This window comes from Ipomoea nil, unplaced genomic scaffold (assembly GCF_001879475.1).
Source record: "Ipomoea nil cultivar Tokyo-kokei standard unplaced genomic scaffold, Asagao_1.1 scaffold2868, whole genome shotgun sequence".
Taxonomy (NCBI): domain Eukaryota; kingdom Viridiplantae; phylum Streptophyta; class Magnoliopsida; order Solanales; family Convolvulaceae; genus Ipomoea; species Ipomoea nil.
In genome coordinates, this window is record NW_017619296.1 from 669,217 (window position 1) to 690,990 (window position 21,774).

At 42.7% G+C, this 21,774-nt stretch overlaps 1 protein-coding gene across 8 annotated transcripts in view; it reads left to right on the plus strand.

Moving 5' to 3' along the window:
* Nucleotides 1–21,774, plus strand: part of LOC109160671 (putative late blight resistance protein homolog R1B-17) — a 43,098-nt gene that overhangs the window by 6,529 nt on the left and 14,795 nt on the right. Inside the window, exons 4-5 of one of the 8 annotated variants that reach the window (XM_019308950.1) lie at nucleotides 4,780–4,785; nucleotides 21,663–21,675. The exons of 4 other annotated variants lie outside the window; for them this stretch is intronic. Coding sequence is in view for 1 of the 4 variants with exons in the window: in XM_019308947.1 (XP_019164492.1) it covers nucleotides 9,273–9,275 (3 nt within the window). In the remaining 3 variants the exon portion in view is untranslated. Of the gene's footprint in view, nucleotides 1–2,235; nucleotides 2,241–4,779; nucleotides 4,786–9,272; nucleotides 9,276–19,648; nucleotides 19,812–21,662; nucleotides 21,676–21,774 lie in introns of those variants that run through there. 3 more of the 8 variants (XM_019308947.1, XM_019308951.1, XR_002050805.1) reach the window with 3 other exon arrangements.

Genomic DNA, 21,774 nt, shown 5'->3' on the forward strand with positions numbered 1-21,774 from the left:
CAAATACTGTCACACCTTCATTTCACAACATCTTTAAATCTTCAATAAGCGGTGCCAAGTACACATCTATGTCGTTTCCTAGTTGTTTAGGACCAGATATTAGCAATGATAACATGATGTACTTACGTTTCATACACAACCACAGAGGAAGATTGTAAACTGTTAAAAGAACTGGCCAAGTGTTATGGCGATTACTCATGTTACCATGAGGATTTATTCCATCCGTGCATAGTCCAATCCTAAGATTTGGGTTTTCAACACCGAATTCAGGAAACTTCCTATTAATGTTCTTCCATTTAGGAGAATCGGCAGGATGTCTCAACTTTCCATCTTCTTTTCTCCCACTAACATGCCATTGCAAATTCTTCGCATCCTTTGCATTTGCAAACAAATGTTTGAATCTTGGAATCACCGGTAGATACCACAACAACTTCGCTGGACAACCTTTTTTCTGCTCACATGCATCATCGAGCCCTTTTCGTTTATAACGCGATGCTCCACACTTCGGACACACATGCAAGTCTTTGTATTGATTCCAATACAAAATACAGTTGGTTGGACATGCATGGATCCTTTCAATCTCCATACTCAACGGACATAACATTTTCTTTCCCTCATAAGTTGAACAAGGAAGTTCATTCTCATTAGGAAGCATGTCATTTAAAAGCTCTAATAACTCTGTGAAACTCTTAGCACTCCACCTATTTTTTGCTTTTACGATATACAATTTAAGTATTGCTGATAACTTTGTAAATTTACTACATCCAGAAAACAAAGGTTTTTCATAACTCTCAAAAAAACTTTCAAACTCTTGAGGCATTTCATTCAAATCCCCTTGCATATCACGCATCAATTCATCTAGCCGATCACTGTCTCCATAATTTCCAACATTATCTTCATTACTTTGATCTTTCTCTACATTTTTTCCACACTCTCTTTGATTTGTACTCTTACTAGTCGAGACAGTTTCACTATGCCATATCCACCGGTCATATCCTAGCTTAAAACCACGACGTATCAAATGATCCTTAATTTGTTCAAAATTATGAAACTTTTATAGATTTCTACAATCATAACAAGGGCACACTATATAATTTTCACCAATTTTACTTGCATATTCCTCAGCAATTTTAATAAACTCTTGAATCCCATGAACATATTCAAGTGTATTGCGTTTTTTATACATCCAACTCCGATCCATATCTCCTATGTATTATCACACAACATTTAAGATATGATAAATGAGTTAGTTTACTTGAATTATAACTTAAAGGTTGAAATTAAAACTTTTAACTAAATAATAAATCATCAAGTCAAGTCTTTACACCATTATTGTGCTACTATGAGAATGTTGTTTACTATTACTACGCTACTTCCCCCCTTCCTTTAATTTCTTGTAAGAACTATATCTATTCTATGTAAGGATAGAGTATGAACATTTCAATTAAAGCACACAATCACAAAATAATAATTAATCATAAGAACAATCCGTAATGTTAGGCAAACATTCCCTTTTGCTGCCCTTCTTTTTCATTTAAGAATTGTTTTTCTCCCATTGAGTGTGGTTAGGAGAATCTCTAGTTTGGAGTTTGTGGGTCGCTGAATAGCTATGATTTCTTCACAAAGCACATCCATAATCCCATCCCTTTTTTGCAGTTTTAATTTACTATTTTAATTTGCATTTTAGACAAAGAAATGTGAGGATGGGAGCTTGCAGCTTAGACTCAATCATTACTTAACATTGGTGATTTTATTCCTTTTAGCCTCATCGTCTCATTATTTACTTTGACCAAACCTTAAAAAAAAAAAAAGAAGCCTCCTAATACTATCATCAAATTTTATTCTTACCTATCATCACTTCCTAATAAATACAAGTCATTGCACTTTCTTGAAGGCAAAAAAGAGATATCACAAGAATTCATTTATTTGAAGGGTAATTAAAGAAGAATGCTACAATACCACACAATACCACACATTTTTATATACATATACAATACCACACAATTAATATTTATAACAAATTAATAAATTAAAAAAATTTAAATAAATAAACAACAATAAAAATTCTAAAATAAATATAATTAAATTAAAAACTGATTTTCGAAAAAAAAAATTAACGTACCGGATCAGAGACCGGAGGCGGTAGCGAGCTTGGAGACCGGAGGCGGCAGCGGCGGCGAGGATACGTAGATCTTATGATGAAGATGAGCTTGGATCTCCGGCAGCGGCGGCGAGGATATGTCCACAGATCAGACGAGCCGCAGTGGCGTCGAGGAGGCCAGTGGCGGCGACGACGCAGTGAGGAGGGGACGGTGAAGGATTTGGAGTGTGGAGATGTGGAGAGCGCGGCGATTTGATGATGAAAAGACAAAGGGGTATAAGTTTGAACCCTATAATAGGCGTCCGAAGTACGTAACTTTGGACGCCTATTATTTGGACGGTTATATAATAGGCGTCCAAAGTTACGTACTTTGGATGCCTATTATTTGGCCCGTTAATTAGGTGTCCATAATAGGCGTCCAAAGTTCTATAACTTTGGACGCCTATTCATTTTAATTAAACAAAAAATAAAAAAAATTATATAGTGGCATTTTAATTACAAAAATACCACCGCATTACACTTCTGGCGTCCTAAGTTCAAACTTTGGACGCGAATTATTCAATTTTATTGATGTTTTTTGTACTAGTGTCATGTTTTAAAAAAAGAATCAAATAGAAAAAAATATAATATTTTTACTTTTAACTAAATAATAAATAATTGTCAATTACCATGTAGTGTGATGACATCTTGGTTATCATTTTAAATGAGTGGTCATAGGTTCAAACCTCGGAGAAAATATAGAACAGATTGCTTTTTAACTTTCAACCAAACACTAACAAATGAAATGTTTTCAAAAAATTAATTATTTTCTAAACATCATTTTTCCTATTTTCAAGCTCAGCCTAATCCACTTGTATTCAAGAACCTGATATATAATCCCTGCTTAATTTTTTAAAGGAGTTTTTGAAACATTAACCTGATTAGTTGTTTCTATTTTGGATCAAGCTAGAGCTGACTTCAATACACACAAAACCGAGACCAAAGAAAAAACAAAAAAAAAAACAAAAAAAAAAAAAAACAAAACAAAACAAAACAAAACAAAAAGAACAAAAAAAAAAAAAAAGAAAAAAGATTTGAGCTGTAAGATTCCTACTTAACATTAAACAACTTCGTCTCGTGTTGTCATTATCTTCCTCTAATATTTAATTCCATATTACTGGCAATTAAAGAATTATCTAATCCTGCGAGAGTAGCAGCCCCTCGGCTCCCCTCTAGTGTCTGAATCCTTCATGATTTTAACCACCACCTCCGCATCAAGCTCCATTCCACTCTCTCATAGCATAGATCCGTTAGGAGCCGTAGACCATCCCTTCGGCCCCACAGCTCTGAAATGTAGCTATCCGCTTTCCCAATCTTTATGATGAACCCCTACACTCAAGCCCCATTGTGATCTCTAATCAACCTGCCAGCAGAAATCACTCTCGAACTGACTTTCCAAGCTCAATCCGTATTAAGTTTAACCCATCCCGGTTTCGGCTTATCCCAGCCAACCCAAAAAGATTTACCCATGATATTGCAGTGTTAGTAACAGAAGCTAGAGAGCAATTGAAGATGGCACATGGCGGAGAAGGAAGAAGAGCTGCTGTATTATTTTTGGTAAAGTGTAAGTCTACAGAAAAGAAATATTCTAGAGGCTATATATAGCCTATTTTTATTACAGAAATACCCTCCAACAAAATAACTGCTACTTGCTTAGCTGGCAGCTACACAGCTCACTTTAACACCCCCAAGCTGGAGCCTACAAGTCCTGTAAGCCCAGCTTAATGATGAAAATAGAAAATTGTGACAAAGATAAAGCCTTGGTGAAGCCATCTGCAATTTGACTAATGGATGGAATGTACATGAGCTTTATGAGACCTTGCTGCAGTTTTTCTCGAACAATACGGCAGTCAATCTCTATGTGTTTCGTTCTTTCGTGGAACACAAAATTCTCTCCATTCCACTCTCTCATAGCATAGATCCGTTAGGAGCCGTAGACCATCCCTTCGGCCCCACAACTCTAAAATGTAGCTATCCGCTTTCCCAATCTTTATGATGAACCCCTACACTCAAGCCCCATTGTGATCTCTAATCAACCTGCCAGCAGAAATCACTCTTGAACTGACTTTCCAAGCTCAATCCGTATTAAGTTTAACCCATCCCGGTTTCGGCTTATCCCAGCCAACCCAAAAAGATTTACCCATGATATTGCAGTGTTAGTAACAGAAGCTAGAGAGTAATTGAAGATGGCACATGGCGGAGAAGGAAGAAGAGCTGCTGTATTATTTTTGGTAAAGTGTAAGTCTACAGAAAAGAAATATTCTAGAGGCTATATATAGCCTATTCTTATTACAGAAATACCCTCCAACAAAATAACTGCTACTTGCTTAGCTGGCAGCTACACAGCTCACTTTGACAAACCCCCCCCCCCTTTCTCCCCCCCCCCCCCCCCCCGTAAGCTGGAGCGTACAAGTCCTGTAAGCCCAGCTTAATGATGAAAATAGAAAATTGTGACAAAGATAAAGCCTTGGTGAAGCCATCTGCAATTTGACTGACGGAAGGAATGTACATGAGCTTTATGAGACCTTGCTGCAGTTTTTCTCGAACAATACGGCAGTCAATCTCTATGTGTTTTGTTCTTTCGTGGAACACAAAATTCTCTCCAATGGCAATGGCTGATTTGTTGTCGCAGAAGAAAGTGGCTGGTTTAGAAGGAACAGCCCCCAGATCACTTAACAAAAACCAAATCCATTGAATCTCAGAGACTGCCATTGTCATTGATCTATATTTAGCTTCTGAAGAGGATCTGGATACTGTTAGCTGCTTCTTGGACTTCCAAGAGATGAGGGACTCTCCAAGGAATATGCAAAAACCTGATACGGACCTCCTTGTTTCTAGACAAGCTGCCCAATCAGAATCAGAGAAGGCTTGCAAGTGAATTTCTGAATTTGCTGAGTAAAAAATTCCTTTTCCTGGGTTGCTTTCAAATACCTTAAGACTCTCTAAGCTGCAACTAGATGGTTTTCAGTTGGTTTATCTACAAATTGGCTTAGTCATTGTACGACATATGTAATATCTGGTCTCGTTGCTGTGAGATACAACAACCTACCCACCAGCCTTCTATATGTTCCTGCATCTGTGAAAAGAGGGGCATCATCATGACACAACCTTTGCCCTGGAACCATTAGATTTGCCACAGGCTTACTATTTAAGAAACCAGATTCTTTCAAGATATCAAGGGTGTATTTCCTTTGGCATAAGTTGAGACCAACTGGAGATCTTGCAGCCTCAATGCCTAAGAAGTAGCTCAATTCTCCAAGTTCCTTGATTTTGAAGGTTGAATTTAAGAACTACTTCAACTCCTCAATAGAGCTTAGTTGGTTGCTGGCAACAATGATATCATCAACATAAACTAAGAGGGAAATAAAACACTCTGAAGAAACCTTGATGAATATAGATGTTAGGAATAAATTGTAATAGATTTTGATATGCCATATTGTAAATCGTAGAACCCCAATTTTATTTTTGGTTAGACTAGTCGAGTCATAGACCAAGAAAGGAAAAAATAAATTCATTAGTTGAGGAAATGGATGAAGAAGATATAAAGCCTAAAATCAAGAATTTGCCTAGTGAAATAGCAAACAGAAGAGGAAGATGTATGCGTATGAAGAAGTGTACACAAGTTATGAAGACTATCATTCGAAGAAGAAATCTCTCAAAGAAATTCAAGAAGAAATCCCTCAAGAAATCTCTCAAGAAATCAAGAAGAAATCCCTCGAGAAATCCCAAATAAGAAAGAACGTGACTTCAAGTTTGCATGAAGCTATCTTGAAGATCAAGCATCTATAGAAAGAAAGGAATACACCAAGCGAAACAAGATGATAACCAAAAGGTTGTACAGATGAGTTGGTAGAAGCTTGCAATATTATACACAAGGTTATAGGTTTGAATCTCACATCCCACATATTTTAAAGAAGCCAAGTTTAAATCCATCAGATGAAGTATGGGCGATGGTTTGGCCGAAGGGAAGCAGTTGGGGCAGAAGTTGTTGACTATGGATGAAGTTCACGTATCTCACCCTTTGGGCAAAAGTTTCAATTTGATACCCTTTGGGCAGAAGTTTCAATTTGATACCCTTGGGGCAGAAGTCAATGGGATGAGATTTCCAAGTTGACTATGGATGAAGTTCACGTATCTCACCCTTGGGGCAGAAGTTTCAATTTGATGGGACTTGGGGCAGAATTTTCAATTTGATGGGATGAAGCGAATATATAAAGATGGTAGATAGAATTCTAGTCTAACACGAATTATATAGTTCTAGTCTAATATGGATAATAGAGTCCTAATACTCCCCCTCAAGCACAAGGTTGGTCAGCCAAAACATTGAGCTTGCAACGGAGTAAATTAAAACGTACAGACGAAAGAGACTTAGTAAAAATATCCGCTATCTGATCTTTGGTAGAAATAAAATTTACTTGTAATTCCTTCTTCGCGACTTTATCATGAACAAAGTGGTAGTCGATCTCAATGTGCTTGCTGCGAGCATGAAACACCGGATTAGCACACAGATAAATAGCTCCCAGATTGTCACACCAGAGTTTGGGCACAGAAGGTGGCGCAAACCCGATTTCCTTCACCAGAGAGACGAGCCAAGTAACCTCTGCAGAGACATCAGCCAGTCCTTTGTATTCAACCTCAGTTGAGGAACGAGCCACAGTACGTTGTTTTCGACAAACCCATGAGACAAGATTGGTCCCCAAAAATACAGCAAAACCACTAGTAGATTTTCGATCATCAGGATTGCCAGCCCAATCCGAATAAGAATATGCATGAATATCTAGAGAGGGAGAAGAAGTAATCTTAAGACCGAGATGTAGTGTCCCATTTACATACCGTAACACACTCTTGAGAGCCGCCCAATCCGCAGTAGAGGGAGAGTGCATGTGCTGACACAAACGATTGACTGCATAGGAAAGATCAGGCCGAGTTACTGTAAGATATTGCAGAGCACTTGCAAAGCTGCGATACTGAGTGGGATCAGCGTATGGTACCACGACATCAGTCTCGGCCTTCACGGTTGAAACCGGAGTAACCATGGGCTTGCAATCAACCATAGCTGCCCGTTTTAAAATATCCTTCGTGTACCGTTGTTGAGACAGAAGCATGCCATCAGACAACGGAACGGTCTCAATACCCAGAAAGAACGAGGGCACACCCATATCACGAACTTTAAGCTCAAGAGCCAACTTGTCCATAAGAGCAGTCACATGAGCCAGATCAGATCCCATAACCAAAATATAGACGAGTATTGCCATGTGAATATATAAATAGAGAGACATCCGTCTTGGAAGGTGAGAAACCAGTAGAAACCAGAAAATCATGCAAACGAGTGAACCAAGCACGGGGAGCTTGCTTAAGCCCATACAAAGAACGTTGAAGGACACAAACGTGCCTGGGCATCGTTTTATCTTCATAGCCAGGGGGATGGAGCATATAAACTGTCTCAGAGAGATTGCCGTTTAGGAAAGCATTGTGTATGTCTAGCTGTCGAATAGTCCATCCATGAGAAATGGCTAGGGATAAGAGAAGGCGTACCGTAGTCGGTTTAACAATGGGACTAAAGGTCTCAAAGAAATCCTCACCGGCAATATGATTGAATCCCTTGGCAACTAACCGAGTCTTGTAACGCTTAATCGAACCATCAGCCTTTCTCTTGGTTCTAAACACCCACTTACATCCAACTACATTCATACCTGATTTAAAGGGAATAAGCCTCCATGTATTGTTGTGCACCAATGCATTAAATTCCAAATCCATTGCATCCCACCATTCAGGAAATTTAACCGCTTGAGTAAAACATGTAGGTTCAGGAGTAACAGCAGCAGCAGATAAAGCAACATGATCATGTGGTCCCGAACTTCTCGTATTCATTCCATGAGAGAGAACGGGTGAGGGCGCGGGACGAGACCGACCACGAGGCCGGCCTCTTGGCCGAGGAACCGGCTGGTCCGTGACTGTCCGCTCGGACTCGGTCACGGGCTCGGCAGTAGTAGGCTGCTGGCGGTGGTGGTCAGCAGCGGCTATGGGCGTGGCAGGAGGGTCACGAGCCGTGACAATAGTCGGATCACTACCAGAAACAATTGGTGCAACACCCCACGACTCCGGGCGTGGTTTTGGAACCTGCGAATCCACAGAAGCAACAAAAGGAAAGACAGCCTCATCGAATCGCACATGGCGACAGATAAAAACCTTGTTAGTGTTAGTGTCTAAACAACGATAGCCACGAAAAGATGGAGGATATCCTAGAAAGGCACAAGGGGATGACCGAAACTGTAGTTCGTTGCGATTATAGGGACGCAGATTTGAAAAGCATAAACACCCAAAAACACGCAGATATGAATAAGATGGAGGAGACCGATGCAAAATATAATGAGGAGATTTATCAGATAAGACAGGAGTGGGCATTTTATTGATCAGATAAACCGCAGTTACAAAAGCATAATCCCAAAAACGAGACGGAACAGAGGAATGAGCCATTAATGCTAGTCCCGTTTCAACAACATGCCTATGCTTACGTTCTACCCTGCCATTTTGTTCATGAGTATACGCACAGGATTGCCTGTGATGAATACTTAAGGACGCAAGAGTGGAACCAAGCTTTTTATATTCTCCCCCTAAATCAGATTGAAAAGAAATAATCTTGCGAGAAAAAGGAACGTTAAACTAGTGACCGAAACTTATCAAATATAGCATACAAATCAGATTTAGCACGCATGGGATAATACCACATATAACGAGTGTAATCATCCACAAACAACACAAAATATTTAAAGCCAGACACAGAAAGTAATGGCGTAGGGCCCCAAATATCTGAATAAATTAATTCCAAAGGATGTGTACTAGTAGTTTCGACACGAGACAAAGGAAAACGAAAAGATTTTCCTAATTGACAAGAGGAACAAACATTGGGAAGATCACTAGAATTAAATGTACCAACAGACGAAGACGCTAAAATTTTACGTAAGACTCGAGAATGAGGATGCCCCAACCGCATGTGCCAAACGTAAGAGGACCGTGCAGCAACAAATGCAGCAGGGGAAGCAGAAGACGCATGCCATGTGTAGAGACCCCCAGACGCATGTCCCTTAAAAAAAACCTTCTTGGTCAAAATGTCTTTCACATAGAAACAAAGAGGGTGAAACTCAAAGAAAACATTATTGTCCTTTGCAAAACGCTGGCTAACTGATACCAGATGAGAATATAATTGTGTTGTATTCAATAATAATGTCTGAGAGTACAGGGAGCGAATATATAGAGATACTGGATAGAATCCTAGTCTAACACAAATTATATAGTCCTAGTCTAATATGGATAATAGAGTCCTAATATTTGCAAAGGGCTTCAATTCAATTCAAGATATATGAGATTTCAATTGAAAAATCAAGGAAGGGATGAGATTTCACTTCCAAATATAGTAAGGGATGAAGTTGAGATTTGCAAAGGGCTTCAATTCAATTCAAGATATAAATAGCAAGGGAAGAAGTTGCAAGTCCAAATCAAGTAATCCAAATCAAGTAAGGGATGAGATTTCAATTGACAAATCAAGGAAGGGATGAGATTTCACATCCAAATATAGTAAGGGATGAAGTTTACATGGGAAGAGATTTCCCAAGTCAATTTAGAAGATGAAGTCTGGAAGCAGTAGACAGACCCAGACGTGAAGTACAGAGGAAAATACAAAAAGAAGTTGCAGAAGCAAAAATACTAGTCTAAACTAGTAAGGGATTAAATTGGAGATTATATTTTTGAAGATAGAAATCCCAAGAGGCGTGATCTACACCAGATGAAGTTTTTGGGACGCCATTTTTGCGAAAAACCTCAAGCTCAACTTGGAGAGAATCTCTGACATATCTGTAACGTTATCTTATCCTCTGAAAAGGCTATACAGCTAGATGAAATTCAAAAATGAGAATGTTTCTTTCCAACGGACGGATTCTCATTACCAGCTATAAAAAGATGAAGATTGAAGCAGTGGAAAGTAGAAGCAAGAACGCAATAGAGCAAAGAACAGAGCTAAACAGAGCATACGAAATTCAAAGAAAGCTTTCCATCTCAAGAGCTTAAATTGATATATTTTTTGTTAGATAAACACTCAGAGTGATACAGAGCTTACAAAAGAAATATCCAAGAGTGTTAGAATCTTCATCAACTACAAGAGACTAAGAGCATCATCGAAGATCATCTACAGAGTCTCAAAGTTGGAAGCAAGGCAAAACTTGTTTTGGAGCAAAACAAGGGAAAGGAGGAAAGTAACACGGAGTTGTGAACAAAGCACTAGATCATGGAAATTCATTGTATCTTGGAACCAAGAAGTGGTAGATATAGTGAATTGCTCTTGGAGATAAGAGCAAGTGGAGTAGGAGGATTACACCACCTCGCGAACCACTATAATTGTCTTGTGTTCTTTACTGCTTTCTTTACTTACTGCTCTTTACATAATTGCTCTACACGAGATATACTGCTCACACAATCTCACACACACTTTACCTTTATTTAATTCCGCTGTGCACCATACTCTAACAATCTAGTTAAGAGTTTTGGTTTATCTCTGGCTTAGCAATTGTTATGCTGTGCGAAAAAGTTTGAAAGTCTATTCACCCCCCCCCCCTCTAGACTTTCACCTTACCTCTTTTGGGACTAACACAAAATGTTCCTTCGTATGAACTCCGTGCACCGGGTGCTTGTGATGATAGCGAGGGGCTCCGCCTCGACCCACTTTGTAAAATAGTCTATGGCGACTATTATGTACTTCCTCTTCGCGGACCCCACGGGTAGGGCCCCAACGATGTCGATCCCCCACCGTGAGAACGGGATCACCGTGCTGATGGGCGTGTAGCTGGTTGTTGGGCGACCCGGCTCTGCGTGGAAGTGCTGGCAGGTCGGGCACTCCCGGGCGTACGCCGTGCACTCCTTGGCCATCTTTGGCCAAATGTACCCTTGCAATAGGGCCCTCCTCGCCATGGCGAAGGCTCCTTGGTGTGCTGCGCAGGTGCGCTCATGTATCTCCTCTTTGACGGACTTGCCTTCGTCTGGGTATAAACACCGGAGGAGGGCGCCGTTATAGGACCTTTTGTAAAGGGTGTCGCCAAGGAGAACGTATGTTGGTGACTTCCTCTTGACTGCCTTGGCGTCTGCCTCGTCTGCCGGCAGGGTACCTGTTCTTTTGTACTCCACCAGGTGGTCTAACCAACATGGGGGCCTAGTTTGTATGGGCAAGACTGGGTAGGCCTCCAAGCTGGACCTCTGGAGGTCTTCAATCCATACTATTTTAGAGACATGCTCCGGGGTGCCGAGGCCGAGCTTGGAGAGTAGGTCCGCGTCCCCGTTTTGACCTCGGGGTACTTGCAAAATTTTGTAGAGGGTCAATTGACCTAGGACTTGGAGTACCACGTCGTGGTACCTCGTCATCCTCTCTTCGTTGGCTTCGAACTCTCCGGTCACCTGTCCGACCACCAGTCGGGAGTCGCACCGCACCCTTACTTTGGAGGCCCTCAGACCCTACGCGAGCCTGAGGCCGCCCAGCAATGCTTCGTACTCGGCCTCGTTGTTGGACAGCTTGAAGTGGAAGCGAAGGGCGTAGTAGGCCCGGAACCCTTCCGGGGTTACGAGGACCACCCCTCCGCCACACCCCATGGGTCCGGACGAGTCATCCATGGACAGGGTCCACCAATCTTCCTCATCGCTCCGGGCTAGCTCGGTGGCCTCTCGGGTGGTGCACTCGACTATGAAGTCGACGAGCGCTTGCCCCTTGAATGCGGGTCGGGGCTTGAACTGGACGTCGTATTGGCTCAGCCGCATGGACCACATGACCAACCTGCTAGCCGACCCCGAGGCCCTTAGTACCGCCTTGAGGGGTTGGTTGGTGAGGACCCGCACGAGGTGTGCTTGGAAGTAGTGGCCGAGCTTCTTGGCCGTGGCGTTCACGGCGAAGATTGCTTTTTCCGTGGGTGAGTACCTGAGCTCGGCGCCTCGGAGGGCTCTGCTCACGTAGTACACCGGGCGTTGGGTCTCCGCGTCATCCTGGACCAGTACGGAGCTGATCGCGACTTGCAAGATGCCCAAGTGCAGATACAAAGCCTCCCCTTTCTCCGGTTTGGCTAGGGGGGTAGTGACATGAGGTACGTCTTGAGGTCTTCGAAGGCTCTCTAGCATTCGTCTGACCACTCGAACCCCTGGTTCTTCTTGAGGATCCCAAAGAATGGCAGGGACCTCTCGGCCGACCTTGAGAGGAATCGACCAAGGGCCGCCAGCCGACCATTGAGGCGCTGGACCTCGCGGAGAGACCTCGGTGGTTCCATCTCTAGGATGGCCTTGACTTTGTCGGGGTTGGGCTCAATACCCCTCTTCGAGACCATGTACCCCAAGAATTTCCCTTCGTGTACCCCGAAAGTGCATTTTCTGGGGTTCAAACGTAAATCAAATTGCCTCATAATGGAAAATACCTCGGTCAAGTGGGCTGTGTGGAGGTCAGCCTCCGTGCTTTTCACAATCATGTCGTCGACGTAAGCTTGCAAGTTCCGGTCGAGGACATTCTTGAACACCTTGGCCACCATCCTTGTGTACGTGACTCCCGAGTTCTTGAGCCCGAATGCCATGACCCGGTAGCAAAAGACCCCTTCGGGGGTGGTGAACGCCGTTTTTTCTTCATCGTCCTCGTGCATGAAAATTTGGTGGTACCCCCGGAAGGCGTCTAGGAAGCTCATGAGTGCGCATCCCGCTGTCTCGTCCACTAGCTGGTCTATGTTGGGCAGCGGGAAGGGGTCCATGGGGCATGCCTTGTTGAGGTCTATGTAGTCCACGCACATCCTCCACATAGGTGGTTTAGGTGCGAGGACTACGTTTGCAAGCCATGCCGGGTATATGATCTCCCTTATGTGCCCGATCTCGAGGAGGGTGTTGACCTCCTTCTTCACAAATTCTCGTCTTTCTGCGGCGAGGTAGCGCTTCCGTTGTTGGACCGGCTTGGCTTGGGGGTCCACCGCAAGTTTGTGCGTGATGACCTCCCGGCTGAGGCTAGGCATGTCCTCAGGACCCCAGGCGAACACGTCCTTGTAAATGCGGATGACCTCCACAATCCGACCTCGAAGGTCGGCCGGGAGGCCTGTACCCACCTTCACCATTCTGTCAGGTCGGCTGAGGTCCAGAATGACCTCTTCTGTCTCCACCACGGGTTCGGCGCGGGGCCGCTTCTCCTCCTCCCGAAGTGCCATCTCGGTTACTGTGTGTACCTGGAGGTCCTTCTTCATTATTTGGCGGCAGGCCTTCAAGTAGCAGCTCCGACTGATTTTCTGGTCCCCTCGCGCGACACCCACCCCTGTGGGGGTGGGGAACTTGAGGCAGAGGTGCTCTATGGAAATGATGCCCAGAGGTCCTCCAAGGCAGGTTGGTCGAAGATGATATTGTGGACGCAGCTGATCTTCACCACCACGAACTCCACCTCCCACTTTTTGACGTGTGGCGAGGTGCCGATTTATACCTCAAGGGTGATGGAGCCCTCTGTTTCGATGGAGTCCTCGGTAAAACCAGATAGCGGGGTCCGTACCAGGGAGAGCTGCTTCCGGGATAGCCCGAGTTATGTGAAGGTGTCATAATACATGACGTTCACGGAGCTCCCCGTATCCACCAGTACGCGGTGGACGATGATGTCCCTAATCTCCAACCTGATTACCAACGCATCTCGGTGGGGTAGGGGGCCATCCTGGAGGTCGTCGTCGGTGAACGTTATGTGCTCTCGGCGTGTCCTCTTCTCATGGGGTGCTCGGATGACCTCCCCCACGTATAGGCTCCGTGCCCACCTCTTCCTTTCAGCGGGCGTGTCTCCTCCCTCCAGGCCGCCAAAGATGACGTGGATGACTTTCTTCTTTGGCGGGCTGTCTAGCTCAGTCTCCTCGTCCTCCGTGAGTTAGCCGAGCTCCCTCTTACGCGGGGCAGAGGCGGATGGCCGGACGCCTTCCTTCTTCTTCCGGGCGTTGTCGGGGCCTTTAGCGTGGTCCTGCCCGGATCTCTTCGCATACTAGCCTAGGTATCCCCGTTGGATGAGCTCTTTGATCTACCTCTTGAGGACCATACATTCGTCTGTGTCATGCCCACACTGCGGGGGGGACAACACTAAAGGGGGAGATCTTCAAGCACTCCTCGGGGAACGACACAATATCCATGTCCTCCGCATGGTCCAGAATGACGCTCACTGGCTGTGTCAGCGGAGTTAGGTGTCGTAGCGGGGCTAGACGGGGACCCCGATCACGGCGTGACCGCGATGGGCGGCGGTCCTCTTGAGGTTGATGCGCCTTATCGCCCCGGCCCCGGCCTTCTTCCTCCTCCCTCTTCCTCTTCTCCGCCGCCTCGACATTAGCGTACCACGCGGCGCGGTCCATCAGCTCTGTGTACGACTTTGGCTCGTTCCGGACGAGGTCGTTGTGGAAAGGACCAGACCTGAGGTTGTTGGTGAAGAATGGGATAGCGTACCTTTCGTCGAAATTGGTCACCCCCATGGCCTCCTTCTTCCACTTACTCAGGTACTCTGCCAAGGTCTCCGACTTGTGTTGTTTCAGGTAGCACAGGTCGGCAAACTGCTTCCTTCGCTGTATGCTACCCGCGAAGTGTGACATGAACTTCTCAGCTAGGACGGCGAAAGTGGGGATGGACTCCCCCGGCAAGGACCCGAACCAGTCTTGGGCCTGGCCATCCAGAGTTGTGCAGAACTCGCGACACATTATGGCGTCATTGACGCCTGTCATCATCATGACCGCCTTGTACCTGTTGAGGTGATCCCGCAGGTCCGTCGCTCCCGTGTAGGGTTTGACGGCCGGGAATCTGAAGTCCCGAGGCAGGGGCTCGGCCATGATGTCCTTCGTGAAAGGCGTGGCCAAGGCGTCCCGAGGCTCCGGTGACTCGTCGCGCGCCTCGATCTTGCGCTGCAGCTCGCGCATCTGCCTGCGCAGTTGCTCCATCTCATCGCGTTGGGAGCTTGGAGGTCGGCCTCTAGTCTCCCCCGAGCGCTCCACTGGTGGGGTCGGCGCCCGTGGCCCCGGAACACAAAGTTCATGGCTCCGGGACCTCCGCGAACACGACGACTCCGCCTGTCTTGTAACACCCCCCAAACACGACCTATATAAAAGGCCTTAAAACCTGCAGATCATACAACAAAACTAGCACAGCGGAAGAAGATAAAACGAAAACTGGATAAAAGAAATCTAAACGGGGTGCTATGCCACGTCTACCAAACACGGTAAACGCTACGGCGATCAATCTGCAAGTGTAAACATCTATCCCAAAAGGTAACAGTCTAACACTACAACGGCACACAGGCCACAAAACAAAGGTAAAGATACTAGACTACCGGCTACTAACATCGCGCTCGTTTAGACATCACCTGAAAGATACAAAGATAAACATTGGGACGACGCCCGGTCAGCGATAATGCTGGTAACCCACCAATACCTGTTAAGTATCATACATAGGTAGGATATATATACAAAAATCATTTCGAAACGGAATACATATATATAAGTGTAAAACCAAGAGTAAACACCAACTCAAGACTCAACACTCATCAATAAACACCACGGGAACACATCCCAAGACCACAACGGATAACGACGCCACAAGGATAAAGACACGACGAACGGCAACACATGTCTAGGCATCACATGTCTTTGTAACTACACACGTCACAAGAGAGAATACACAACCACGGCTACACAAGCCCTCGTGACATCACTCGCCACGAGTTGATATGCCTTCCTTATGCCCTGTTCCAACCTTATGGCTACCCCCAACCTTATATCTAGTTCCAACCTTTACCTCCAGGACCCCTGTACATACAGTCCAACCTTATTCCCCCGGGAATCGTCATTCCCCTCCGACAGTTCTCCAACAAAACCACCGATTCATAGTACACGAGGTACCGTTCACGCACATGGCACACATGCCCGGATAACACATGTTATCCCCCAAAAACGTGAACCTTACACAAAGGCCACAGCTCCATAATCACGCCACGGCCACCACGAGGACCGCTGCAATACCTTGGTGACTAGTGTCCCATACCACTAATCGTACAATCCAGGTAAAGCCACACACGCACCACAAATCAACAAGAGTCAAACAACGGATCACAACGAAGGTATGAAACATACTCAATCAAGGAACGGGTCACAGCCCAACAACATCAACGGTGAATAACGCAAGTTATCATCAACCACACGGAAGGTACAAACAACACACACGCTAGCATTTAGACAACAAACTAGCATGCTTATCAACGGGGAAACTCAAGATAGTTCCGAGGAACACACAAGACACCTCTCAGTCCAACGAAACACAATGTTGAACACTTAGCACGAATCAAGACACCAAAGTCCTACATGGATACCTACCATATAGCTCTAGACATACGAAACATCAATAAGACGCTCAAATAGTTCCACAAAAGAACATCGGGAAGTCAAAAGACCAAATACCGAGTCAAACGAATCACAGGGAACAAATCCCATTCAAACTCCACTGTGTTCCCCGCGGGTGGACCCACGGGTAGGCCCCTACCCGTGGATCTGCCCGCGGGTACACTACCCACAAGCCTATGTACCTGCAGGTGGGCGGAGGGTAGGGCTCTCCCCGCCGTTCCGCCGGCGGGTACATACTTCTGTGCAAAATAATCCCTTCGGGGATTTTCTTCTCCAAACACAAATTCAAGTCCAAAACATGCCAAATCTCACCCAACACAACAAAATGACTAGAATCATGGAAAATGTCAAGCAATGGCACAAAGGAACCCTAAACACAAGCTCTAGATATGCAATATCACAAGACAAATGCATAAACCCTCACATTTCATAGCAAAACACAAGTAGAATCCAAGAAATCACATATAGGTAAGCAAAATAGGTTTTAGTAGAGCATGGGTTACCTCTTGTAGACCAAAAGACTTCACTTTACACCTCAACAAGCTCCTTACAAGGCTTACTATCCAAACCCACTTCAAGATCAAACCAAAAGATCATAAAGATCTTACTTTTAAGAAAAAGACAACTAAGATGGAAATAAAAACACAAGATAGACTTAGATCTTATCCTCCTAGATGCCCAAATAGGTGAAAGATTGAATCTTGGAAGCAAATCTTGGAATCTTGACAAGGGTCTCAACTTAGCTTGGAGAATAAGCTACACTTCTTTTCTAGAGAGAAGGTAGAGCTAATTTCTAAGAATTGTAAGGAATGAAATGAAGAAGTCTTCTAGGTTAGGTTACAATACTAACTCATGGTGAAAAGTCAAGAATACCCTTACTAAGCTTTAGAAAGTGTAAGGAACAAGGGAACTCCCCTCAAAGCTCAAGGTACAACACAACTTAAAGATTGACTAGTCAAATACTAGTCCTTGAGTATTAAAAATCAGGATTTTAGGAATTAATTCATCAAATGAAATAGGATTAATTACTCAATTAATCCATGGATTGAATGTGGATTTTTGGGGTGTCACATGTCTGGTCTCTGCGGCCGGCCTCGGCCCTAGGCGGTCTCGCGCCGGCACACGCGGGCCCAACCGCCCAAGCGCGGATGTGGTCCGGGTCGGCCGAGTCCGGCCTCCTCTCCTCCCGGTGCTCGTGCCGACCTCGGCAGGCCTCCGCCTCGTCTTATCTCTCGGATGGTCGCGGTGAGTTGACTTCCCCATCTGCCGGCGTCGCGGGCGTCCGGGGCGCGTGGGTGCTGGGGCCACCGTGCTCCCTCGGAGGGGATGGAGGTGGAGGTGCCGGGGCACCCCGTCGCAGCCCTGCCGCGACGCGGTTGAGCGCAGTCGCCGCCTGCTCAAGTGCGGCGGCCTCCTCTTGGGGAGTCGGAATCGGGGGTGGGGCGGGTGGTGCCATCCCGCTGAGCGGGCGATTGTTGGTGAGCCGACCCCGGAGGTCCTCCGCCGTCCCCCGCCGGTTCCCGTTTATCTGATCTCGAAGGTCCCCTCCAGCCACCACGGGTGCGGTCTGTCGGCTTGCCGCGGTCCCGTTGGGGTGGTTGGCGAGGGAGAGGACGCGTGTGTTGTGTGAACCCTGCGAGTTGTGAGTGTTCGACCCGAATCTTGTCATCGCTGTGGATGAATGATGATAGGGAGAGCGCTTAAGCTTGTACAACCTCTCTTAATAAGAGCACCAATGATGGATTATATGAACCCGGTGGTCCGGATTATACAACCCGTATATATGTTTGAATATAAGAAATAAATAATAAAACGATAAATATTATATTAATTGAGCATAAAATGCTATTACAGAGGTTCAGGACGTGTAATAACGTTACAAGTATTGTTCGAAGGTAAAAGATGGCACATGGCGGAGAAGGAAGAAGAGCTATTATTTTTGGTAAAGTGCAAGTGTACAGAAAGGAAATATTCTAGAGGCTATATATAGCCTATTCTTATTACGTATAGAAATACCCTCCAACAAACTAACAAGCTACACAGCTCACTTTGACACATGACAACCCCTGTCTTCCTAGCCAACCAAACATCAGTATCATGTGTGAGCTTACGAGCCATAGCTGCAACATCTTTGGCTATATATATCATCTTGGAAGCTTGAAAAACGAAGCTATTCTTGTTCTTCCAGATCCCCCAAAGCGTGTGAATAAAGCAAGAAGACCAGGAAAGGCCTTCTATCGTCGGTCTAGAATCACCACCATGCCGTTGAATCCACTTGTCCAATTAACCAGCAGTGAGCAGTCTGAAGTTATGAATCGTGGCCGTGTGTTTCCAAATGAGCTGAGCTTCGTCTCATGGCACTCACGAAAAAGGTGTTCCAAGTTGGTAAGCAATTTGCCTTTGACCATCAGGCATCAGCTACACAAACGTTTTGCATCTTTCCAAAGCCACCTTCATTGTTGTCCAAACCTGTCAAATTAAGCATCAAAAGCAAATTTAATCGTAAACTGAACGTCCCCGACCAAATTAAAGGCAGTGCTGTAGCTCAGCTTGGAGAATCTTTTGGAGTTTAGGTAGGTCCCACTCTCGATTGCTCAAGAGTCAAGATGAAATCACTAACGGATCGGAGGTATTATTGAGGTCCAATAGGCTTAGATCCTGTCCACCAATCAATCCAGAAATTAAGCAAGTTCTTCAATCATTCATCTCCCTTTAATATTATAATGTTTTTCCAGCTCCAAGATAATGCATTGCCATTTGCCAGGAACATTTGCAATTAAAAATATAATTGCGCTGCCTTCCTTAATCACATGATGAGCTGAGAAATCGATGGAAATTGAATTATATATATATATATATATATATATATATATATATTAAGTTAATGAATCTGAGCTCTGCACATGATGGGCATAATATAATAATAATGAGGTTTTATATTTTAGCCTCACGTACTGTACTTGTTCCAAATCATACATACAAAATTTGATCCCTATTCTTATTATATTGCACCTACCTCAATTCTCTCTCAACTCATATCAAATGTTCCAACAGATCTGTTTCTATACTCTCAATACAAAATCCTTAGCACCAACAAGCTAAGCAATTCAAGGAGGAATTGAAGAAGAAGAAGAAGTCATCCGATCCTCAGCCGCCATCTGTTTTCTTCAATTACCGCCATGTGGAGATCGATAAGCTTAGCTATCTGCTTGTGGTGATAGGGTGAAGACAGACTATTGGGATTTCTTAATGCTGCTTTAATTTAGGTAATCTTCTTCTTCCTCTTCTTATTTATATCAACAGCTACAAACTTCAATTACCAAACAATCATACAATTCTAATTCGAACAATTTATCAAAGCGAGATTGAAATTGTGATAGTATGTCTAATTGCGTGTCTTATTCTTATAGCTACACACAATTCTAAAGATTCTCCAGCATAATTAAACCCTGAATGATACAAGAGATACTCACAAACAAGAACCTTAGCTAATTCAATATATACTCTTTTTATGCAATTGAAATCATAGAAGCATCTATAATAAGATCAAGCTATTTTTAATTCAAGTTATTATATTTATCAATTTATATATTTATTTTTGTTATAATAAATTATAAGTTAAAATTATTTATTTACATTTTTATTATTAATCTTTATGACTAATTTTATTTTTAATACAAAAAATAATTATTATCATCATCAAAATGAAATAGCTTTGTAATAGAGTTATGCTCATGTTTTTTAAAAAAATTAATCAAATAGAAAAAATATAATATTTTTACTTTTAACTAAATAAAAAATAATTTTCAAAGATAAAAATAAAAATAATTGCCAACTACTCAATATCATATAGTGTGATGACATCCCAGTTATCATTCCAAATGTGTGCACTATTGGAAATTATGGAATTTCCGACCACCTGAAAGTGATCTTAAATCAAGTTGAAACCAAAAAGTGGTCGGAAATAGCAACAAAGGTTTTTTTCCGAATACCAAAAGTGATCGGAACAAGGCTTTCGACTTGATTTAAGATCACTTTCAGGTGGTCGGAAATTTCATAATTTCCAGTAGTGGTGGTCATAGGTTTGAACTCAGGTTGCAGAGACTTAACTTAGAGGGGTGTATTCAATCATGACTTTTGTAGAGTTTTAAAGACTTTTAAAATGATATATTTTAATAAACGTTGATTGACTTTCATAGAGTCGTTCAAAATTTTTTAAAACTTTATAAGACTCTATAAAAGTCTATATAAAGAACATTCATAGACTTTTATCAACTTTTTTATTTTAAAAAGTCTACAAAAGTCATTGAAATTCTAAATTGAATACATCCTTACAAACTTTCAATGATTTTGATTCTTATCATTTATATAATTGTCTTAAAAAACATTTATAATATATCATAAAATTTTCTCATTATGTAGTTCTTCACCTACATCAACATTCTCAACATTATTATTTTTATCCATAGTATGTTGATGCTTATATGCTAATTACTTATATATATATTATTAATAAACATCAAAAAAAAAATTATTTCATTAGAAATTCATAACAATATTGAATAATAAAATTTATAATAAAAGAATTGAACAAATAAAATATTTAAAAATATAATTACAAGTTACATAAAATACAAAAAAATAAAAATCTAATACTTAATATATATATATATATATATATATATATATATATATATATATATATATATATATATATAATTATACTTGATATATTACTACGCAAAGAACTATTATTTGCAATAGCAATTTGAGACTGCGAACAACAACAAGGTGTTACTGTTTGCAACCCCAAATTGTTGTTGCGAACAAAAGTTCGCTATTCGTAATAATTTGTTGTTAAAAAAAAAGGAAAAATATATATTACGAATATAAACATAAAAAGAATATAAATCAAAAAATATAAGTATTTATATGAATATTATGAAACATATACTAAAATTTTATGAGAAAAATTTGCTTTGTTCATGTATTTAGGGAGAATTAGAGAAAGTTAGGGATAAAAAATTCATAGAAAAAATACAAATCAGTATAAACCAGCAATAATGAAGTAAAAATAATATTATTTCGAATTTTTAGAGGAAGATTGTAAAGTTTAGGAGAGAGAGAAAAATTGGTAGAGTTTAGGTATGAGGAAAATATAGGATAATGAAGAAAAAAATAATTTTATTAAATTTAGATAGGTTTATAAAGTTTAAATTGGGAGAAAAA